General features: G+C 44.3%; 1 protein-coding gene across 1 annotated transcript in view; it reads left to right on the top strand.

Moving 5' to 3' along the window:
• Positions 1 to 5,657: 5,657 nt before the first annotated feature.
• Positions 5,658 to 22,319, top strand: part of LOC116943343 (myc box-dependent-interacting protein 1-like) — a 32,684-nt gene continuing 16,022 nt past the window's right edge. The window contains exons 1-10 of the mRNA XM_032956161.2: positions 5,658 to 5,815; positions 8,256 to 8,336; positions 10,736 to 10,790; positions 13,588 to 13,682; positions 14,431 to 14,526; positions 15,817 to 15,924; positions 16,159 to 16,251; positions 17,695 to 17,780; positions 19,176 to 19,251; positions 20,530 to 20,612. Of these exons, the coding sequence (XP_032812052.2) occupies positions 5,738 to 5,815; positions 8,256 to 8,336; positions 10,736 to 10,790; positions 13,588 to 13,682; positions 14,431 to 14,526; positions 15,817 to 15,924; positions 16,159 to 16,251; positions 17,695 to 17,780; positions 19,176 to 19,251; positions 20,530 to 20,612 (851 nt within the window). The 5' untranslated portion in view covers positions 5,658 to 5,737. The remainder of the gene's footprint in view (positions 5,816 to 8,255; positions 8,337 to 10,735; positions 10,791 to 13,587; positions 13,683 to 14,430; positions 14,527 to 15,816; positions 15,925 to 16,158; positions 16,252 to 17,694; positions 17,781 to 19,175; positions 19,252 to 20,529; positions 20,613 to 22,319) is intronic.

Genomic DNA, 22,319 nt, shown 5'->3' with positions numbered 1-22,319 from the left:
TTAACGTGCAGGAGAAATGTCAAATGCAGGAGAAATGTCAAATTGTCGCCATTTTGCGGCAAAACCTGGAGGCACACGCAAAAAAATACCAGGTAATCATACAACTGTAATGACAGGGTGACACCTGCCGGCCTGTAAGGATCATTACGGGTATCTGGGGTAAAGGTTAAGGGCGGTGTCAGTCGAGAAGCTACGGGAACCATCCCGAAGGCTCTGGTACAGCGGTCCCCAACCTTTTTGGCACCAGGGACGGGGGGGGGGGTCATCATTGGGTGTTTCCCCCTTTTCAAAGAAGCTCTCCGGCGACGTTTGTTTTTTTACACATTTTGGCTACTAGGGGTTAGAGCTTGTGGGCTTACCAAACACTGTGACTGAGACTGAGTGCGCAGTGCCGGAAAGAGGCGCGGACGGAAGTGGTAAATAATAAAATAATGGCGCGGTCCACGCACGGACTCACCGCTCTCACCTCCTGCTGTGCGGCCCGGTTCTTAACAGGCCACGGACCGGTACCGGTCCGCGGCCCGGGGGTTGGGGACCCCTGGTCTAGTATGTTCTAGAAAGGGGGCGTGGCCAGAGGTGGAGCTTGGCCACGCCAGGCCCATATAAGGAGCACCGAACCAGAGCCTCGGGGCTGTTAGTGTGGGGCCTGGGTCCTGGTTGCGTCGCTGCCGTCGTCATATCTTCGTCTTCGACCACGTGGCTGTTCGTCTGCGAGACCAGCTCTGTCATCGCCACTACGCTCGTCGCCCAGCCAGCGTAGCACAGGACGGAGACGGGCTGCGTGTTAAGAACAGCCCCGGGTGTAGCCGCGTTACGGAGTGTATCGCCCTGCGTGCTCTTAATAAATAAGAAGCCTTCTACTGGACGTGTGTTGGAAGTCGCTCACTTCACAACGTTGGGCCAACGTTGGCATGAGGTTGAAAGTGTTAGATCAATGTTGGCCCAACGTTGGATGTTCCCTGCGTAAGCTGGGCACAGGCCATTTATTGCGTGCTCTCGATGGGTCTTGATTGGTCTTCTGTGGTGGCGAGATGTTAACTCCCTCGCCTGGTATGCAGGAGGTCTCATGGGTTCGATCCCGACCCTGACGCCAATATATTTGGAGTTTGCATGTTCTCCCTGTGATCGCGTGGATTTTTCTCCAGTTTTCCGTCTACATTAAGAATCAACGTGCGTTTAGAGTAATATAATATTTTTAAAAATATATTATGGCTGCTTTCAAATTTCCACACAATGAGCCACTTAGTTGAGCTATCATTTATGGTCAGGTCGATTCTGAGAAGAGCTATATAGCTCAGTGGACTTTACCTGGTAAAATAAAAAAAATAGTTTCGCTTAGTTTGATTGTGGTCCGCCATTCCATAAGAGTTGAGGAACACTTCATGAAGAAAAAAGTAAAAAAAGAAAAATATCTGGTCCCTCTCCAAACACCGTTGACAGATATGTGTGTGTGTATATATACAGTACTGTGGTTAGGTTTAAAGTTAAAATTCCGCAGAGTAGACATACAGTTTGCCTGCATTAGCCGTGTGTCTCAAAAGACATTCCGACGTTAGCCCGATGTTGGCACAACGTTGTAAGGCTTCGCGGGGTGTTTTTTTGTTAAAAAGTATTAATCATTCTTTTTTCGATTTAAAGCTTTCGTGACTGCAAGGATTCATCTTCTTTGGTTCTTTCGGTAAAGTCACGTAGAATGAGAATAAAATAATACATTGATAAAATAAAATAACACAATAATATTCTCACGACGTTTCGGCCACAACACAAGCGGCCTTCATCAGGTGAAGGGGACGAGACTGTCTGGAGGACAGCGCTGGAGTGAGAAAGCCACGCTGAGATCACGACCTTTAAGCTGTGTGAGAAGAAACAAAGCGCCTTGGCAAAGGAATTATCATATAATTTAGCATTGAAATGGCTGAGTGATTAGCTTGTGACTGGTCACAGAAATAGCTATGTTAAAAGTTAAAGCATACACATCCGCAAAGGCACCCCTTGAAAAAGGAATTAGCATAGAATTTAGCATTGAAATAGCTAAGTTAAAGTATACACATTAATCATTCGTTTTTACAATCTATCCTGGACAGCGCAAGTTTAAAAAGTATAATAATTATAATAATTATATCCGGTAGTCTTTGATCACAAACATTGCTTTTTATCTTCTCTGGGATTTTATATATCGCTTTGTTAAAAGCGCTTTACAAGAATGACAAATTGTGCATTAGTTTTTGACTAATAGGGAAAAGGGATGTGGGTTTGAGTGTTGGGGAGGGGAAGGAATGGCAAGGGAGGGTGATGATAGGAAGAGAGAGGGCCGAGGTTAGGAAAGGGATGGGGAAGGATCGTTAAAGTTTTAAGGGGGAGGATAGAAAGTCGTAGCGGGATACGTTTTTTTAAAATATTGACATCACTCTTTCTTGTAAATAGCATTGCACAACATCGATAACACATGTTTCCGTTCTGAACTTTTGGTGTAGAAATTACTAGATGATTATACTGGTAGGAGCCTCCAGGGTGGGGCTGGGTGGGGGGTGGGAGGGGTGGGGCTGGGTGGGGAGGGGCTGATCACCCCGTGGTGCCCTTATAAAACTCAACATTTAACCTACTCACGCCGGCTTGTGCCCGCCCTCACAGTCGGGCATATTTGCGGAATACACCACGTGGTGTCGCCGTGTGACCCTGGCCATTGACCGAGCAACCCAACGTTCCTACCAGCATCCCTCCGCAGGAATGAGTTCTCCCGATGGTCCCATCGTTAGTCCCTTGCTCGAATGTCGCCGCCTCGTTTGCATGGCAGTGTTGGTGCGGCGAGTACAGCATAATACGATCGTCAAACATCACAAGCCGTGATCAATCCACGAAGGCACTCAAAGCTGTGGCCAATCTGTCCCAGGAACTCAATACGGATGTGCGTAATCATGAATATCCTCAGAGCTATACGGAGTTGTAACAACACGCCTCTGATCCGTGCCTGTGTTTGGGTGAGGCCACGTCCGAGAAGCTTTCTGCCAAAACTCTTGCCAATGAACGTCACTCAGCAGCTACTAACAATGCAACTAACTATTCATAAGATAATTTAAAGCGTATTGTTCGGTGAAGTTGCGTTTGGCGGGCGATGTACAAACACAATTAACAAGAAATTTGTCAATAACAATGTGGCCTGAAAGAAATAAATGCTTACTGTATATAATTTTTTTCTTTTAAGGCCACATTATTAAGAACGAATTTGTTGCGTTTTTCAAAACTAAAAGTTTCATCAGTAAACATTTTAAACATTAAATTCCTATCAGCGCCCCATGGTGTAACCTGTGAAGTGTCGTCTCCAACTGTTATCCACTCTATCTCCCTGGCCTCTCTACGTGCTATGATGAAGGCCATTGCCTAAAACGTCGCCGATTATGTTTTTTTCCTTTTTAAAGCCACAGCGTTATTGACGGATGTGTTGAACTTGTTTTTTTTGTAAAAAAAAATCACGTGGCATTACCCCAAAAAACAAATATATGGGTCATTATTATTTGCCAAGAAAACCGACGTTTTAAGCTCACTCATGCTGGAGTGCTGGCTCACCACTTGCTAATTTAATCAGGAGCGCGACCTTCAAGAGGACATCATTAGGGAGGAGTGGGGGGGGGACCATGGTTGTTGCCATGGAGACGCCGTGGGGGGCAGACGTCTCGCGCCGCTACTCGCCACATAACCTCGGAATGGGAAAGGGGGGGGGCTCACGTTCTCCTGCGGGGTCGGGTGGCATAAAGCGGGGGGGGGGGGGTCTCCATCACGTGGTCCTAGGAGTGGGGGGGGGGGGGTCCCTTCTTGTCAGGTGCTCCCAGAGGTTGATGGGGAAGGAACGGGTGGGAGGTGCGCCACGTTTCAGTTTTCAGTTTCATTTATTAGGTACTAGCTGTAACTACCCGTCTTCGTCCGGCCACCTTTGTCTCCCCAATGGCGATGTTCACACACCACACGAGTTACGCGTTTGAGGCTGAGGCGACCTAGGGGAGGCCCAGGACCAGTTCAAATAATCGTCACTGGTGGTGGCCGTGAGCGGGAATCGAACTCGGCTCGCCGGGTTCGTAGCGCAGCGTAGCGCTAACCACTACACTACAATGCGTTACGCTTCCACGTGCGCGGGTCACGTGACAGATTTGACGTCACAGTTCATTTGCCGTGCAAAAAAAATAAATGCATTATTGAGCTCCCCCCACCCCCCCATGGTGTAGTCTGGAAAGTACCCACGTGGCAAATTTTAAGTTTGTTGCATGTCGGAAAGTACGCTGAACATTTTGAACAGACAACACATAATCACAACTTTGCCTTTTATATATATGGAGATAGCCCTGTGAGCCATGCGGCTCTTGACTCGGGTGCAACCGCAACAAAACAAAACATGAACAAAGAACATCTCAAAGTGACTACGGGCAACAGAAAAATCCAGCAAAAAAACCAGCAAAATCTTCCAGATAAAACACCGTGTATCAATGCTGTATGCAAAAATCCTGGTGGGATGCAAGTCAAATAATAACAACCATAAGATAATTTAGATTAAAGTTTTCAGGTTAACTCTGTACTACAACAAACAAACATGGCTAATATTCTTGGTTCTTTCGGTAAAGTCACGTAGAAGGGAAACAATAAAATAATATTTTTATTATTTATTATTTTATTATTTTATTGTTTCCCTTCTACGTGACTTTACCGAAAGAACCAAGAATATTAATCCCTGCAGTCACGAAAGCTTTAAATCAAAACATGGCTAAACCAAACGTTTTCGAAATCACCAAAATAAAGCTATAAAAGCAATGTAATAGTGATCACAGGAACTGTGATTCAAATTCATCAATAAACGATATACATAACGTGTACGACCAAACTTTGCAGCCATAGCTGGCAGCATGAGTCACTCCATAACAGCATGAGTATCACAAATTCTCAATGCAAATTTAAAGATCAGCACACTATAATAATAAAAACACTCTAAATCATCTGGAGCGATACATTTGATTTCAGGCCACTGTGAATAGCAGTGGCAGCTAGGGGTGTACAGCTCCTCTAGCGCAGTTTTGAGTGAATATCTCACAAGTCGTGATTCAAGTTGCAGTTTATTGGCGATAGCATTCCAGACCCTGGGGGCATCAACAGCAAAGGCCCTTCCTCCAGTGTGTGTACGGCAATAAGGAATGTGAAGCCACGTGACCCCGAAGTGGGGAGTTTGGGGTTCTTAGCAGGTCACCCCTGGGGCAAGTAGGGGGGTGGAGGGGGGGGGGCTCTTCTTATCACGTGATACCCCTGGGTGTAGGGGGGTATGAGCGAGGGGGTGGGGGCGGGGGTATTTGCGTGGCACGTAAACCCCGGGGGTTCGTCACGTGGGGGGGGGGGGGATCTATGTCACGTGGTCCGCAGGGTGGATGGGTGCGGAAGTGAGGGGAGGGGTAGTGGGGGATGGGGTATGTGTAGGGGAGTGAGGGGAGGGGTAGTGGGGGGATGGGGGGAGTGAGGGGAGGGGTAGTGGGGGATGGGGTATGTGTGGGGGAGTGAGGGGAGGGGTAGTGGTGTGAGGGGGAGTGAGGGGATGGTGCATGGGGGTGGGGGGGTGTGAGGGGGATGGTGCATGGGTGGGGGGGTGTGAGGGAGGGGTAAGGGGGGGGGATGATGCATGGGTGGGGTGGGGGCTCGTCACGTGACCAGTCTCTCTCCCCGCGTTCTCATCATCATCGTCGTCGTCATTCTCCGTCTCCTCGCCATGGCGGACCCGGGCAAGACGGGCACGGGCATGTTCAGCAAGCACGCCAAGAAGCGGATCACGCGCGCGCAGGAGAAGGTGAGACGAGACGGGGCCACCCGGACAGGCCGCACGCACCCTGCGGTGTCGGCAAGGGGCGAACCTTCCTCGCCATAGCAGTCTCTCCGTACGAATCCCTCCTCCTCCTCCTTCCCCGGTTCGTTCGCGTGATGATGTCGTGGATGTTTTGCGATTTATTCCCACTCCACCACCACCACCACCCACCGTTGACTCGCATTGCTGAGGTGACGAACGCCGTCACCGAAGGGCATCGCCGTCGTTTACGTGAGGGGGCGAGCTTCAATTGGGTGCGTGTGGCCTGCGAGCCGCAGTTAGCGATGAGTGGACCCAGAGGTCAGGAGAAGAGGTGAAGTATGGTCACCTGGGGTCAGGGTCAGGGCTGGTGATGCACCGGCGGAATGTCGTGTTTTATGTTTGGGTAAATTTCAGGGCTGGGCTGCTTAATATGTAATTGTTCACACTGCGAGAGAAAACCCCCCGTTTATCCACGAAGGGAAAATGTCGCACTGCTGAGATGAGCGATTTTCAGTATAATAGATATTTCGTGTGAATGTATTGCAACGTATGTAATAAATATATAAAAAAATCAGTACGGCGTAAAAAAACCAAAACCTCCGTTCGTTAACGCTGCCTGAAGGAAAAAAAATGGGTACCTTTCTGACCGCTCTTTGTGCTGTGATGAAGGGCCATTGCCTGAAACGTCGCTTATTATGTAGCTTATCTTTTGTGGCCCACTTATTGACGAATGCGTTGAGATATTTTGTTTGTTATCTATGCTTGTTCATCACTGGCAATGCAGCAGCAGAATCACCAAACAATGTAAAAGTCTAGAACAAAGGTAAAATAAATGCACAGAACCCCAATAATAGGTGAAATTATGAAATATAATAAGACACACTTGTAAGAATGTAATAACGGGTTAAATGGGTAGCCGTAGAATATTGTTCTTCTATCAACTTGCTCCAGTTTACAATGGACCCTCCTGTCTTTTCACACGGACATGATGACCCACTCATAGACTTGCCATCTCCGTTATCTTGCATGTACACCGACTCCACGAATGTGTGCTTGCATGCTTGTTGTCGTTGCTTATTGACGTCTTTCTCCGGTCGTGCCCTTGGGAGTGTGGCCGTTCATATCTACGTTTAATAAAATATTCCCTTGGTTAAACAAAACAAAATAATCGCCGATTCCACCAAAATTCACAAGCCAAATCTCGAACGCGCCGCATTATTCTTCCATTGGGGCTAGCTTGGACGGAGCGTGGACGCAACAGCAAAACAGAGAAGCATTGATACTCTTTGGTTCTATTCGGTAAAGTCACGTAGGTAAAAAAAAACAAATCACGACGTTTCGGCCACAACACAAGCGGCCTTCATCAGGTGAAAGGGGACCAGACTGTCTCGAAGACTGCGCTGGAGTGAAACAGAGCCAAGCTCTCAGCCTTTAAGCTGAGCTTGGCTCTGTTTTACTCCAGGGCAGTCTTCGAGACAGTCTGGTCCCTTCACCTGATGAAGGCCGCTTGTGTTGTGGCCGAAACGTTGTGATTTTTTTTAACCTACGTGACTTTACCGAATAGAACCAAAGAGTATGGATCCTTGCAGTCACGAAAGCTTCAAATCTAGAAAAGAAGAGAAGCATTGGTTTGGATTAACACGTAGGCTTTCGCGACCAATATCCATAATACAGGGGGTTTGTTGTTGTTGGTTTTTGGGTTAGATCGTGTAAATATATAAATGTGTCGTTAAATCTGTCACCACCCGACATGAAATCTGGCAATCCGTCTGATGATACTAGTTGTCATTACTGGCGAAATGTCGTACTCCGATTTTGTAAATGCTGTGGATTTTCTCTCCCGACACGCCGGTGTGCTGCACTAGTAACGAATTGGCACGTTCTGTTTACGTGACAAACCTTACTGTTAGGCTGTGTCGGGTGGTGGCTGGTTTAACGGCACGTATATTTACGTAATCTAACAAAAAAAATCTGTGTTATGGAGATCGGCATTGCTCTGCACCTATCCAAAAGTTGTCTGTCTCGCTGCTCACAGGCAGCGAGAACTAAGACAAGAGGATCACATTGCAGTTCTCCAGGCCCTGCGAATGTTTTTTTTCCATAATGCACAAAATCTTGAATGAATTTCCCACATTTCTCTGTGTGTCTTATTTGAAACTTATGGCTGTCCAGCCTCCACTATTATTCTGTTGCGATGAAATGTGCTCATAATTTACAGATTTGACTATTGCTCCGCACGCTATTCAATTTACATCTTCAGCAGTGCGATTTAAATATTTTTACATTTTTTAAGGAACCTCGAATCAAACATCCTTCATTATATGTCGGCCACAATATATCCACTGACAATCCGAGGGTACGGTATTTGCTATGTATTTGCTTAAAAAAATGAGATTTTTTTTTTCTCTTATGTGCAGATAATACAATTCTGTAATTCTCGCAGGTTCTACAAAAGCTGGGTAAAGCTGATGAAACAGTGGACCAGCAGTTTGAAGAACAAGTTCAGAAATTCAACAAACAGTATGTACGTACTGCATGCAGCCCAGGCGCACGATTGGATGATACCAGAAGGTTGATATCCTTAGGGGGATTAAATATGTACACGGGGTCTGTTTCATCTCCAGATTAATGTTTCTAGACTACTATACATGTCTGTGTGTTATTCACGGAGGACGCTTGCCTGTAAGAGAATTTGTATGGGCGCACTCTCTTGATGAGACTCTCATAAGTCAAAGCGGTTCGAGGGTTTTACCTACAAACACTGCTGAAAACATGGGACCAAAAGGCTAATTGGGTGATGAATTTCATGGTATTATTTTAACTGGTTGGTGTGGTTAGTATGCCTATTTTAATACATGCACCACATTCAGGGACACGTTTTTTTCTACATATTTTTTTTACAACGAGCACTGTCCGTGTGTTTGCGTGGGATGCGCTGCCTGGGTAAGAGGGTGGGTGGGGGAGGCTTGACGTCATTGCGACGCACGAACCCGGCTTAGCGATGTGGGATGCGGGTTACGTCATCACGCGGATGTTCGCAGTGACGTCACCACCATGCACTAGCCCACCCGTGCTCCAGGCAGCCAGCCAGCAAAACCCTTTTTTCAAATATTGTTTGATTTTTAGCTGTTTCAATCCATTGCCGGATGAAGGCCTCCTCACACCTTATCCGTCGTGGGGGTTATTTGACAGTACTTCACCACGTTGGTCACTGCAGGTTGGTGGAGTGTGGGTATTCAGGACCAGTTGAGATATCGCTCAGCCTTGACCAGAAATTACAAGTTGCCGGGATCTTGGCGCAGTGCATTTTCAAACTGTTGGTAACAAATGAGTAAGTGTACCTACTTTTCGACCAATGATTTCACGTCATATAAAAGTTGCTCTTTGAGTAATTATTCACCAGTTGGTTGATGTTTTATCATGATTATCCCTGAAATATGTTCTAAGTGCCGACTAATATGATGCTGCACTGGTAGATTTGCTTGGCCAGTGAGGGCTACAGCAGCAGCATCAGCACATTTGTTGTTGTGACATCATGCCTGTCACCCTGACAATGAATCCAAAATTGATTTTAGAGCTTTCGAAAGCATCACTAATAACTCTCGTCTTCCATCATTAAAAAGCCTAGCCAATTCATCATCTCCCTCCACAGCCATTCTCCAATAACATGGCCTATTATAGGTGAGCAGAAGTGACTGTGCAGCTCATAGGGCAAATGTCTTTGTGAGAGCGCTGAGCCAACAGAATCTAAAATTGTGGGTTCGCGTCCTGGTCAGCTGCCCAATATTGATTCACGTTCTCAAGTGCGAGCGAGTTAACGGTTTTGGGGAAGCGTGAAATCACCTTACGCATTGTTGCATTCACTTAAGTATAGCTTGGCCCAGCAGTAAGAGTGGTGGTGTCCGTCTGTAATTGAGAGTTGTGGAGGCAAAGGCTATATGAACGATGTATCATACAGATTGGTGAAACTCAGAAACTTGCCGGTGTGCAAGTTGGCCAGGAGGTGGCATTGGAGCAAGTTGGCTCAGGAACTTGCCAGTGCATGGAGCTCTGAGTGTTATCCCTTTGCATGCGGCGTGCATTTTTCTCCGGGTACTCCCATCTTTCTCCCACATGCAAATTATTAAAATAATTTACCAAACATCCCAATGCAGGACCCTCTTGAAAAAAGCGTTGAGTCTCAGAGACGCTTACCTGATTAAATTATATAACAATTCTAATATTGACTTTGTATATAGTAATGTCATTTATGCAACTATTTCACACAAAGGAGACGCATATACAAGGATATGTTCAGCCAATTAACGAGCGGTTGTACATGTTGGAGGAAACTGTAGCACCCAGAGAAAGCCCATACAGGCGAGGGGAAAAAAAACTCTATCCCATACGGACAGAACAGGTGGAGTCCAAATTTGCTGGCGAGACAGGGTTACGGCACCTCTGCGGCAATGGCAAGGGAGATTCACAACATTTGTGCGGTCCACCAACCCTTGGTGCCTCCACAGTGCTGGATTACACATGTGTGTAGTCAACGCTGCCCGGCTATACATTACCTCATTAGTTATAAACGTGGTTTGTCGATTAAACCTTGATTTGAAAGGTTCATAATGTGGCCTTACTATGAAAAATTGCAGTCAGGTTTTCCTGGACAAATGGCTGACGGTACAATTACATTTACCCATGTGCTTGGAAATTGGTGTTGTGTTTACAGATGAGTGGTGCTTTGGAAAGATAATTTCCGTGTTGTATTGGTTCATTTGGAAACATGAATAATGCTGATAAATATCGAACACTTTTTGTATTATTATTGTCAAATATGTATTCATCTTTCGTGCAATGAGATATATGTTGTTGTCTTCACATATGAGTGCTGAATATGGAATTTGATCTGCGATATTCATACGTCGGTTTTTCTCGTTATAGAATGAAGGGAGTCAGCTGCAAAAGGAACTACGGGGCTACCTCGATGCTGTAAAAGGTAAAAATAAAATTACATTATAGGGAATTTCCTTAAAACAAAACCAATATTGGTGGGGGTGGGGGGATATCATAGATCCTATTATCTGTAGGAGGATTATTTGACTTCTCCACAAACACAGTTGTGAATAATAATGTGAAAGTACCAATGACATCTACTTATCTCTCAAAAAAAATCATGGATAATGGGCAGGGCATTTCACAATACAGCAAACACCTATCCCTTGCATGTTTAGCTATCACGGTTTTGCGGTTTCTCACCAAATGTATTCAGGTACAGTTCGCTGATAGCACCCGTGTGCCGCCTCGACCAGTCGAGGTTGACCGCGTGATTCCTAAATGCATCGTAACTGTGCTGCTCGTGATGTTGCTGCCGTGGCAAAACACGCGGCGGCATCTTGTCTCCATCGCTGGTCCCAGTTCATGTGTTCCCAGCCTCCAGTGAGGTAGTGGAATTTAGCCGCACGATCTTTCTTCATTTATCGTACGAGTTATATTTAACACTAGAAAATATTCATCATATTTTACGTAGAAATTACTTCCCGTGAAACGGGTTAATGTAAAGTAAGATAACAAAATGAGGGGATGGCGTATTTCCCCATTTGTTTTCCTATTTGCCTTTGAGTATGCAGATTGTGGATTTGTTGATTGCAGCTATTGTCAAACCCCCGCAATGGGTAAGGGTTTGCTGTATACGCCAGTTAAAAATTTGGATAATCGCGAATAATGGAAAAATAGGCACGCGGATAAAAATATCAACCCTCGATAATTTTGGTCCCATGGATAATATAGCCACAAGTAAAATTAGTTATTTATTATCACCTGAGCGGGTGGTGCTGTGGTTAGAGCGATACATAATTTGTTTAACAAGCCTGATTGCTGGTGAGACTGAGAAAGTCGAAACCAATCCAGAGTGTGCTTTCTTAAACAAATGCTGCTGGATGCTATTGGTCTTGAAAGCCACTATGTCGATGTCCTAAAATGTTTTATTACATATGTAGAAAAACAAACCGGAGTTTTGCTTAGGCTTATTTCCACCTACAATGAGAACGTTGTGAGTTCAAAATTTGAGTTGGGGGTCTATTCAGCCTAACATCTATCTAGGTCAATACTATAAGTACCCCAATAAGTAGTAATATTTTGTGAGAAAATAAATTACTCGACTTTTTTAACACGCATTATGTTTGGAAACTCTTTTATAATTAAACGTGGTTAATTTAAGCGCCCGTTAAGTTAAACGACATTTAAGTTGTAGGTCATTTTTATTTGCTAGGAGATGGGTTTTGCTCAACAAACAGGATATTAACCATTGACGACCACAGACTGCCATAAGTCTTCGCTATAGCTTATGTGTCGTGACATTTATTGTCGTGTGTTAACATTTTATTCCGAGGTTATGTACGACTCCGTAAACGCTACAGTTTTTTTTCCAACTCTGCTTTTAAAATAGCATCAAGACCTTAATTCAGCTTACAGCTTAAGCAGATCGAACTGCAAAGTGGAGGAGCGCTAGCCACTACACTATCTCTTAATTTCGTCAAGACGCTGTGATATTTAAATTGAGAGGAATGGACAAATCCTCATGCTTTCATTTGCTGTGAACACCAGCTCTTCTGCTTGGCCTTTAAACCTCCAATGGCATAGGTCAACGCACCAGACCGTCACCGTCAAGCATTGTGATGCAGTTTGTCATCTCTGACATCAGCCCCGCTAATTAATCAGCCCAAGTGTATTCCACAGCTAGTGTTGTTCCTCGCACGATACCTATGTTGGTACGCAGCATTGCACATTCGTTATGAAGGGTAAAGCTCACAAGGGTCAAGATCACAAGGTCATCACGGCTGGTGTTATTGATGTTACCATACCTCGCCATCACTTCATTCCCTCTGCTGGATTACCATAGCTATCGCACAATGTTTTAACGTAAGTAATTTGGTATAACTTACTGTTTTTTGAGTTGTCTCGATTAATTATAATGCTCACTTAAAATTGCGTAATCACAATAAATGTAGTATGGAATATATATTCTTGGTTCTTTCGGTAAAGTCACGTTTTATATATATTTTATAATTTTATTGTTTCCCTTCAACGTGACTTTACCGAAAGAACCAAGAACATGAGTCACTGCAGTCACGAAAGCTTTAAATCAAAATTTAGTATGAAATACTTACACGAGTTTTTGCGTTTTGCTGTATAGCTGTCTCATGTTTAGTCGGGTTGTACAGCACATTGTCAGGCGTGATGTCCGATGTTTCGCTTCGCACACTGGGAGCCTCTTCACGAATAGTTCCCGAAGAGCAAGAAAACACGTGGAGCTGTTTTTCTTCCTAGAGAGCCTCCCAGAACGTGGAACAAGGCGGCGGACATTCCAAACAGAACGCAGTGCTACCCGAGCACACGTCGGACGTGTGTTTTATCTTGTATTTATGTAGCGCCTTTATTTGAGGTGCTTTACAATGGTTATGAGTGGTACAATGAGGGTAGCTAAAGGTGGTATGGTGAATAGGGGTGGGTATGGGGAGGGAGGTTCGTGGGTGCAGGAATTACGAGGGTTTCTAGGGGTGGAGGGAAGGGATGGGCCAATGAGAAGAGGGAGGAGCGGAAACTAGGCAGGGAGGGTGCTCGCCTAATGTGGAGGGGAAGTTTGTTCCAGTGCAAGGGGGCAAGTAGGGAAAAGGAGCAGAAACGGTATTGTGCACAAGGAGAGGGGGGAACGGTTAGGAGTATGAGATATTGTTATCTGTCTTAACAGTTGTGCAGACTTGGCTTGACTCTCACTGTAACTTGATTTGCTTTAGAAATGCACGAATCGTCTAAGAAAATGAACGAAGCTCTCCTCGATATGTACGAGCCTGATTGGTATGGAAAAGAAGATGTCAAAGACATTTCACAGGTAAACATTAATCATACACTTGATATAATTGCCACCAGAAGAAATTATAATGAAAAAAATTACAGCCGTGTCTAACTGTCACCGCGTCTCCCTGCTCAAACAACCAATTATGTGCTAAAAATAATCAAATACGTAAAATTACAATGAAAACCCATCATAAGGGAATAATAGTGCAGGCTGGAAAACATGACGTTTCAAACAACACCGAAATGTGGAAAAACCATCGGCATTTCACGAGGAAGTGCATGTTCATCCTCTTGCGATGGGTGGCCGAAAACAAAGAGAATCACAATGCACTTCTTCATGAAATGCTGGTTGTTTTATTTTATGCGCAAAGTTATTGTGCTCTTTATACATTTCCGTGTGTTTTTTTTTTAATATCTGCTGCTCAAGCAAAGCAGTAAATGCTGGTGAAGGAAACTCTACATTACCATGCCAGAGGCCAGTCTTTTCCACAGGATGACCACTGTTATAATAGAATGATATTTGGATTAATATTGCGCATAAATGCAAATGCATCTCAAGACGCTGTTCATAAAACAGTCGGCATATTTAAAGAGCATCTTAAACTTCCCAAAAGGTGGTGTGTATTTTACTGACCTTATGAGTTGATCCCCAAACAGGATTTGAACTCGCAGTCTTTCAATTGTGAGACCAGCACGCTCACGTGGAGACGCTTCGAAATGAGCTCCACACAGTTGAAGATAATGGGACCGTGATTGTGCCTGTCCATGCCTGTGTGATGCAGAACGGCGATGAGCTCTGGGGTGACTTCCACGAGAAGCTGGTAGACAATTCTCTACTGACCCTTGACACGTACCTCGGCCAGTTCCCCGATATCAAGGTAAAGAGAGATAATGACTGCAGCACATGTTGTACCCTGGTGTTTATTGCACAAATGTGGGAAGGACCATTAACTCGTGTATTGGTCTTCACAAAGACAAAGATCCCCCCGTATAGCATTAGACTGATGGGGCAAGTACTGTTAGCGAGCATCTATGAAGGCTGGCATGGCACACAAAGGGGTGGGTGGTCAGCATCACACCCGGCTGCCTTTGTTTCTCCAGTGTATGCATGTGTAGTGTCGGAAATACGTCTGCACACACCGCCTATGTGCACTTACCTGCAGTTATGGCCAGGGTTCTGTAGGGGATGCCTGCCTGTACAAGGGGATAGAGAGAGAGCCAGACCATAAAGAGGCTGGGTTCCCCTCCCCGACCCCAGGTGAGGGGCTGGGGGTGCCTTTCCAGGATCCCCTGGAAGGTTCCGGGGGTGGAGAGTCCCCGGGACGGGTATAAAAGGCGGCTCTCAGGTCGGCCCGAGGCAGTGCTACGAAGACGAAGACTGAAGACCAGCTAGGCTAGGACCCTGGGACCCCGGGACCCGACGTCCTTGTAAGGGCCGGGCCCGAGTACGGACCAGTGGTCAGGTCCCGCACCTTGGCTGGGTCTGGTCAGTCAGTCTCCCCTAGGTCCACCCCTAGCCAGAGGGCTCTAGATTACCCCCAGTGATAGGGCACGTTAGCCCGGAGGCTGTACCTCCTTAGTGAGCGGGGTAAGGGGGTACCTTGTTAAATTGTTATAAATAAAAAATATTGTCTCCAAGTTACGTCGCAAGTCTCCTGGAACCCACTACACATGTATGTATGTTGAGCTTCTTTCACACCGTACGTAGCCAAACATGTTAATCGGAGGTGGGCGCTGGCGATGTGTACACATCGCACCCAGGTACTCGTTTGAGGTTGAGTTGACCTTGCTCAAACGCGTCGTACTACCACCACCAGTGTCATCGTCCTGTCACGAACAGCAACAACAACAGCATTTCATGCAAGAGACTGCAGTTGTACTGTATGTGATGCCTTTTACCAAATCGCCTGGAATGTGACTCATTTCAGGCGATCTGAGTTAAGCAGCGTTGAGCCTAGATGGTGTTCGTATGGGTGGCTCGTGCAGACTTGGTTGTGCAGACTTTATTCCTTGCAAAAAGTATCTATTTGGTGTTTGAACATCTGAACACCTGTTTTTTCCAGATAGGGTCAAACCTATTCTTATTTTTCCTACTTGGGATACTGGCAAAAAGGTCCCATGATATGTATTACATTGTGTGACTGATACTCCTCTCTGTCCCACGACAGTCTCGCATTGCCAAACGTGGGCGCAAGCTGGTTGATTTTGACAGCGCAAGGCACCATCTGGAGTCACTACAGAACGCAAAGAAGAGGGACGATATCAAAGTGGCCAAGGTATCTGGTTACAAACATCGTCGTTAACGGCTTCACAACACCGTAGACTTTCAAAGTGAGTGAAGCGCTCACCTGCCTTGCTCTGCCCCTTATCAGCGTGAACACGGCTTCCAAGTTAGTCAAGTGTGTTTTTTTTACAGTAAATAAAATAAGGCTACATTTCCGGAGGTTACTCTTTTCCCCCTGCTTGTGTTATCCTCACTTTCCCATGCTGTTGTCGTTTCTATCCAACAGCCGGTGTTGCTGCTTGAAAAAGCTGCACCTCAGTGGTGCCAGGGAAAGATCCAGGCCCATATCATTGCCCAGACAAACCTTCTCAAGAACCAGGTAACACATTGGTTCACCAGCACACAACTCGCGCCATCGGTTCACCTGTGTACAACTCGCATAATTGTCTTGTTGATCTCATGGTGGCGTAGTGGATATAACGTCTGTTAGCATAGCTGAAGAGCGTGTTAGTAGTGTAACTCCACCGGAGCCTCCGGGCAGGAGGGGGGGCAAGATCCGGGCTATGAAGAAGTAGGAAATTGGACAAGGGGCCCTATTTCATTACTTGCAACAGGCCTCGTGCCAACCACTCCACACCGCTGTTACATCTAATGTTATTTAACCCAGCAAGGCTAACAGAAGGAAACTGCTCGAATTGTGAAAAAATCGTTTGAAAACATAGCTACGTTATTGAAAGATTAATATGGTACTCCAGTTGCTTTAACATAACACTTCGGAGTTTGACCTCCGGGATTGCTATTCTGCAATGTGGATCTTGTCCTGATGATGTTTTAGACACAGTTTTAAGTGAAACGTTGTTATCTAAACTATATAAATTTGGTTGTGATAATTATACTTCAACTCACCGGTGAGTGAACTGAAGAAATACTAATCATATTCTTAGTTTTTTCGGTAAAGTCACGTTGAAGAGAAACAACAACAAAATAATAAAACATATAAATATATATTTTATTATTTTGTTGTCTCTCTTCAACGTGACTTTACCGAAAAAACTAAGAATATGAATTACTGCAGTCACGAAAGCTTTAAATCAAAAGAAATACTAATCGTTAAATGCTTGTACATCACATGACGATTTTATCTGTTTGCCTGTGTTGGGTGGTAGAGGGTCTTATTGACACAAATTTGATCAGATCATTATGTAGTGGCATAACCCAAAAAATATACTCTGAACCAGTTGTTTTAGTTAGATTGTTTAATTACATTGTGGTAAAAAAAAAATGTCTCTCTAAAGATTATTGAAATGTCCAATTACTTTTAAGTGCTCTGCACATTGTCGTGAGATTTTCGGGAGACCCTACCCACAACACGGATAAAGTACCTGGGCTGTGTTCAGGGCTGCCTAACAAGAGGTGATGCTTAATGAGTGAGAGAAAAATACTTTAAAGTTATTTTAATTAGTGCTTTAGTGGCAGCATTGCTGGATGAGGGCCCCTCCCCACGCTTCGTGCATCATGGGAATTATTTGATCATACTTCAAGCTTTTCTTAACTTGTTTTGGATCGCATTCTTTCATCTTAATTATATCTTGAAACACGGCAACAGAAACAACGTCGGGAGATGGAGAGGTCATCTATTTCTGCGCTTCAGAGTCACGGTCATTTATATCTCTGAAATATTGCGTGCGGCATTAGTCGCGTGATTAATTTTATTAAATGAGATGGGATTCCGCAGATGCGAGTGTTGCATTGGGTGGTGGTGTCGCTGATGTAAACTGTCTCGATGCCGTCAGCTGAGATTCAGTGTGAATGCCTGCTGTAGGCAGAAGAGGACTACGTGAAAGCACAGAAGGTGTTTGAGGAGATCAACGTTGACCTGCACGAGGAGCTACCTGTAATTTTGGACAGGTGTGTACGTCTGACCCACACACAACCTAATCCGATCTTGGAACATGATACAACAAACAACCTTGGGAGATAGAGCGATAGACCATCTCTCTATCTATAGAGTTCCTTTATAGTACTGGGTGTTAGAGGCTGGAGTAATAAGAGTGTAATAATCATAATAAATAATTCACGGACATAAACAACCGCGACTCTTGATATGCGGAGCCAAGCTGAGTGTCTCGCGAAAGTGTCGCTTATAACTGGGTGTAGATCGAATGCTGCGAATGTGCGGTGGAGTGGCGGCTCTGTTCCAGCCAGCGGGGGCTGCCACGGAGACACCACGCCTGACAGTGACGATGGTCCCTGGTCCTTGTTGTAATGTCTGTGTGGGTGCCACGGTAGCGAGATGGCGTCTTCCTCACCTGGCATACAGAAGGTTGTGGGTTCGATTCCGACCCTGACGTCTGTATATTTGGAGCTTGCGTGTTCTCCCCGTGGTTGTGTGGCTTTTTCTTCGGGTTCTCCAGTTTTCCCTTCCACATTTATAAAAACATGCATTTAGAGTATTTGGCTGCTACAAATTTCAACGTGATAAGCGACTTCGTTGAGCTATAATTTGTGGTCAGGTCACCTCTGAAAATGAGCTGTAAAGCTCCGTGGGCCTCACCCGGTAAAATAAAAATGGTTTAGTTTAGTTTTAATGTCGTTACTTTGCAGTTTAGGGAGCTGCTCTATTTACATTTCCTCCATTCTGTACGATATAAATACTTTGTAAACTTATCGAAATTTCCACACTGGTAATCTCTGAAACAAGTTCCTTATTTGGATATGCATTTTTAGTGCTTTTATATACAGTTCCTCATTGTTTTAAAGTAATTGAAACCTCACTATTAGCAAAGTTAAGCCCCTCTTAAATTCACCCAGATCTTTGAATAAACTTACATAAAATGTAGAGAGAGAGAATGTATGTATGTTGAACTTCTTTCACACTGTACATAGCCAGCCGTGCTAATCTGAGGAGTGGGGGGAAAGACAACAAATTAAGATAAAAAAAAGTTTTCAAGAAATTAGTTTTCAGATTATATTTATAAGTGCATAGCTCCAGTGGCTTCCTAATATCAGAAGGAGGAGCGTTCCAGACAGTCACAGAAGCGCATGTGAAAGCACGCGATGCAGTTATAACCGTCTTTGTGCGAGAATAATCGGAGTTTGCGTGATGGTTTATGCTCCTTGACAAGATCAGCAAGGTATTGTGGTTCATTTGTGGCAAGCACTTTGTGTAATGAGTGTGACCTTATGCATGCAAAGCAACTGCTATAAAAGGTGCACTTTGTAATTTTCATCGCTGCGCTTGCCTCATCAGTATCGATGTTCATAAACACTCACAGCAAAATGTCCACCCCACCCCCTCTGCAGCCGAGTTGGATTTTACGTGAGCACCTTCAAGAACATCGCCGGCCTGGAGGAAAACTTTCACAAGGAGATTGGGCAGGTAGCGAGTTCTCTCCTTGCTCGTGCGTTTAGAACTGTAGTTCAGTAGCTTCACATTTAGCAATTATATCTATAGCCATACAAATCAATCTATTTACTGAAACATTTAACTAAAACATTTAAAACAATCTTTATAATGTAATTCTCATCCTGTCCCATAGTGTTAAGTGCAGTCACTCTGTCTTTCTGACCTTTTTATGTCCTATGAAGAAGGGCCATTGCCCGAAACGTCACCGATTTGATATCTTCTCTTACTATTCAGGCCACGGTGTTATTGGTGAATGTGTTGAGTTCCTTTATTTATCTAGCCGAGAGCCCCTCCATAGCGGTGCCGTTTTACAAAAGTATAGAAAGGCGTGCACAAAATAATATCTTTAGTTTGGAAAACGTGTGAAATACATTATTTCTGTATGTTGAACTTCTTTTGCACCGTACGTAGCCAACCGTGCTAATTGGAGGTACTTAGCCAAATGCTAATTCTTGTGGTACAGTGCAGTGTGCAATATCGCTAACTAAACATGTGTAAATGTATTCACGGCGTGTAAAAATAAGCAGTGACAATTACACTTAAGTAAAAAAAAAACTTCAAGTATTGATTTTTGATTTAAAGTTTTTGTGACTGCAGGAATTCATATTCTTGGTTCTTTCGGTAAAGTCACGTAGAAGGGAAACAATAAAATAATAAAAATATAAAAAACAATAAAATTCTCATAACGTTTAGATTGCAACACAAGCAATCATCACGACGTTTCGACTGCAACACAAGCAATTATCATCATCATCAGGTGATTGCTTGTGTTGCAGTCGAAACGTGAGAATTTTATTGTTTTTATATTTTTATTATTTTATTGTTTCCCTTCTACGTGACTTTACCGAAAGAACCAAGAATAAGTATTGATTTATGAATAAAATGTAAAACTGCAAATGTTGTAAGCCCACAAAGAACTCTTGGCATGAAAATCCATAACTTATAATTAACTGCCATAATTGCTTAAATATGCATATCAATACATGTTTTTGAAATGCAAGTAATCAGGAGGGGAGATTTTTGAATACAGATGAATGTTTTAGAGGAATTTTTCTGCATTCGCCTCTACTCATTAATTTTGCGTGACATCGCGACATCAGCTTGTGCGGTTGAAAGGCAACCTGGCACCTCTTGAGCTGCGCCTAGCTGGCCTCAGCATGAGCCCTGGCGCAGTGGAAAAGGGGCATTATATTTGGTGCCTGTCCGTGCAGTGACGTCCCTGCATGTGCTCTCTGCTGTTTCACTGCTCAGCTGAGCCATGAGATGGAAGAGGTGATGATAAAGTTGGGCGACCAGCACTCCGTCAAGTCTTCCGACATACAGAGCGCTCGCAGGTGTGTGCCAGCGTTTTGGCGATGATCGAAGCAAAGGCTGTCACGGTGGAGAGATGTTAACTACCTCACCGGGTGTACAAGGGTCGTGGGTTCGATCCCGACCCTGACGCCTGTATATTTGGAGTTTGCACGTTCTCCCCGTGGTAGCGTGAATATTTCTCCGGGTCCTCTGGTTTTTCCCTCCACATTTATAAACATTAATTTAGAGTATTTGGCAGCTATTAATTTCCACATGATAAGCCACTTGATTGAGCTATCATTTGTGTCCAGGTCACTTTTCAAAAAGAGCTATATAGCTCAGTGGGCCTTACCTGTTTAACACGTAGGCTTTCGCAACCAATATTATTCATAATGAAGGTTTTTGGGTTAGATCGCGTTATTTATAAATGTGTCGTAACCCTCCACCACCCGACACGGCCAATCACCAAAAAAGAGTCACGTTGACAAAAGACAAATAGTTCACTACTTTAGCCCACCGGTGTGTTGAAGAGTCAATCCACAACATTTACAGTTTGAGTACGACGTTTGGCTGGCGAATTGCCCGATGATGCTGGATGTAATTACCAGCGAAACGTCGTACTCAAACTGTAAATGTTGTGGATTCACTCTTCAACACACCGGTGGGCTAAAGTAGTGAACTATTTGTCTTTTTTCGATTTGAAGCTTTCGTGACTGCAAGGATTCATCTTCCTTGGTTCTTTCGGTAAAGTCACGTAGAATGAGAATAAAATAATAAAATAGCACAAAATTCTCAAGACGTTTCGGCCACAACGCAAGCGGCTGTCTTCAGGTGAAAGGTACAGAACTGTCGGGACGACAGAACTTCAATTAACGATTTTAAGATTCGTAGCGACTTTTAAGCTGGTTGGGAGAAGTGAGGCACCTTGACAAAGGGGTTTACATATCAGGTTTTGACTTTAACATAGCCATTCCTGTGACCAGTCACAAGCTAATCCCTTAGCTATTTCAATGCTAAATTACTAGTTGCCTCTGTGGATGTGTAGGTTTTGACTTTAACATAGCCATTTCCGTGACCAGTCACAAGCTAATCCCTCAGCTATTGATATGTAAACCCCTTTGTCAAGGTGCCTCACTTCTCCCAAACAGCTTAAAAGTCGCTACGAATCTTAACATCGTTCATTGAAGCTCTGTCGTCCCGACAGTTCTGTACCTTTCACCTGAAGACGGCCGCTTGCGTTGTGGCCAAAACGTCGTGAGAATTTTATTGTGTTATTTTATTATTTTATTCTCATTCTACGTGACTTTACCGAAAGAACCAAAGAAGATATTTGTCTTTTGTCAACGTGACACTTTTTTGCTGATTGGTTGTGTTGGGTGGTGGAGGGTTACGACACATTTATAAATAACGCGATCTAACCCAAAAACCTTTATTATGAGCCTTACCTGGTAAAATAAAAATAGAAGTTAAATAGTTTAAGCTCGAAGCCCCATTTATTTGGCTGGAAATTCTCACGACCCGATCAGTTGTGGTGACTGGTGTCATGCTGCAGATATTGTAACCTTGAGAATTGAGAAATGTGTGTGTGTGCGCATAAGTAATGCAATGTAATACTATCTGACAATGTATTATTATCTCACATACTTAATAATTAATGTCTAGCTCTTTCGCAATCCACTGCTGGATGAAGGCCTCCCCGTGCCTTGTCGTTCATGGGGTTTGTTTGACCACATTTCGCCACGCTCCCA

This window comes from Petromyzon marinus, chromosome 17 (assembly GCF_048934315.1).
Source record: "Petromyzon marinus isolate PM22_M1 ecotype Great Lakes invasive population chromosome 17, UKy_Petmar_22M1.pri1.0, whole genome shotgun sequence".
Taxonomy (NCBI): domain Eukaryota; kingdom Metazoa; phylum Chordata; class Hyperoartia; order Petromyzontiformes; family Petromyzontidae; genus Petromyzon; species Petromyzon marinus.
The sequence above is the reverse complement of the archived record's forward strand: the minus strand, read 5'-3'. Positions and strand labels throughout refer to the sequence as shown.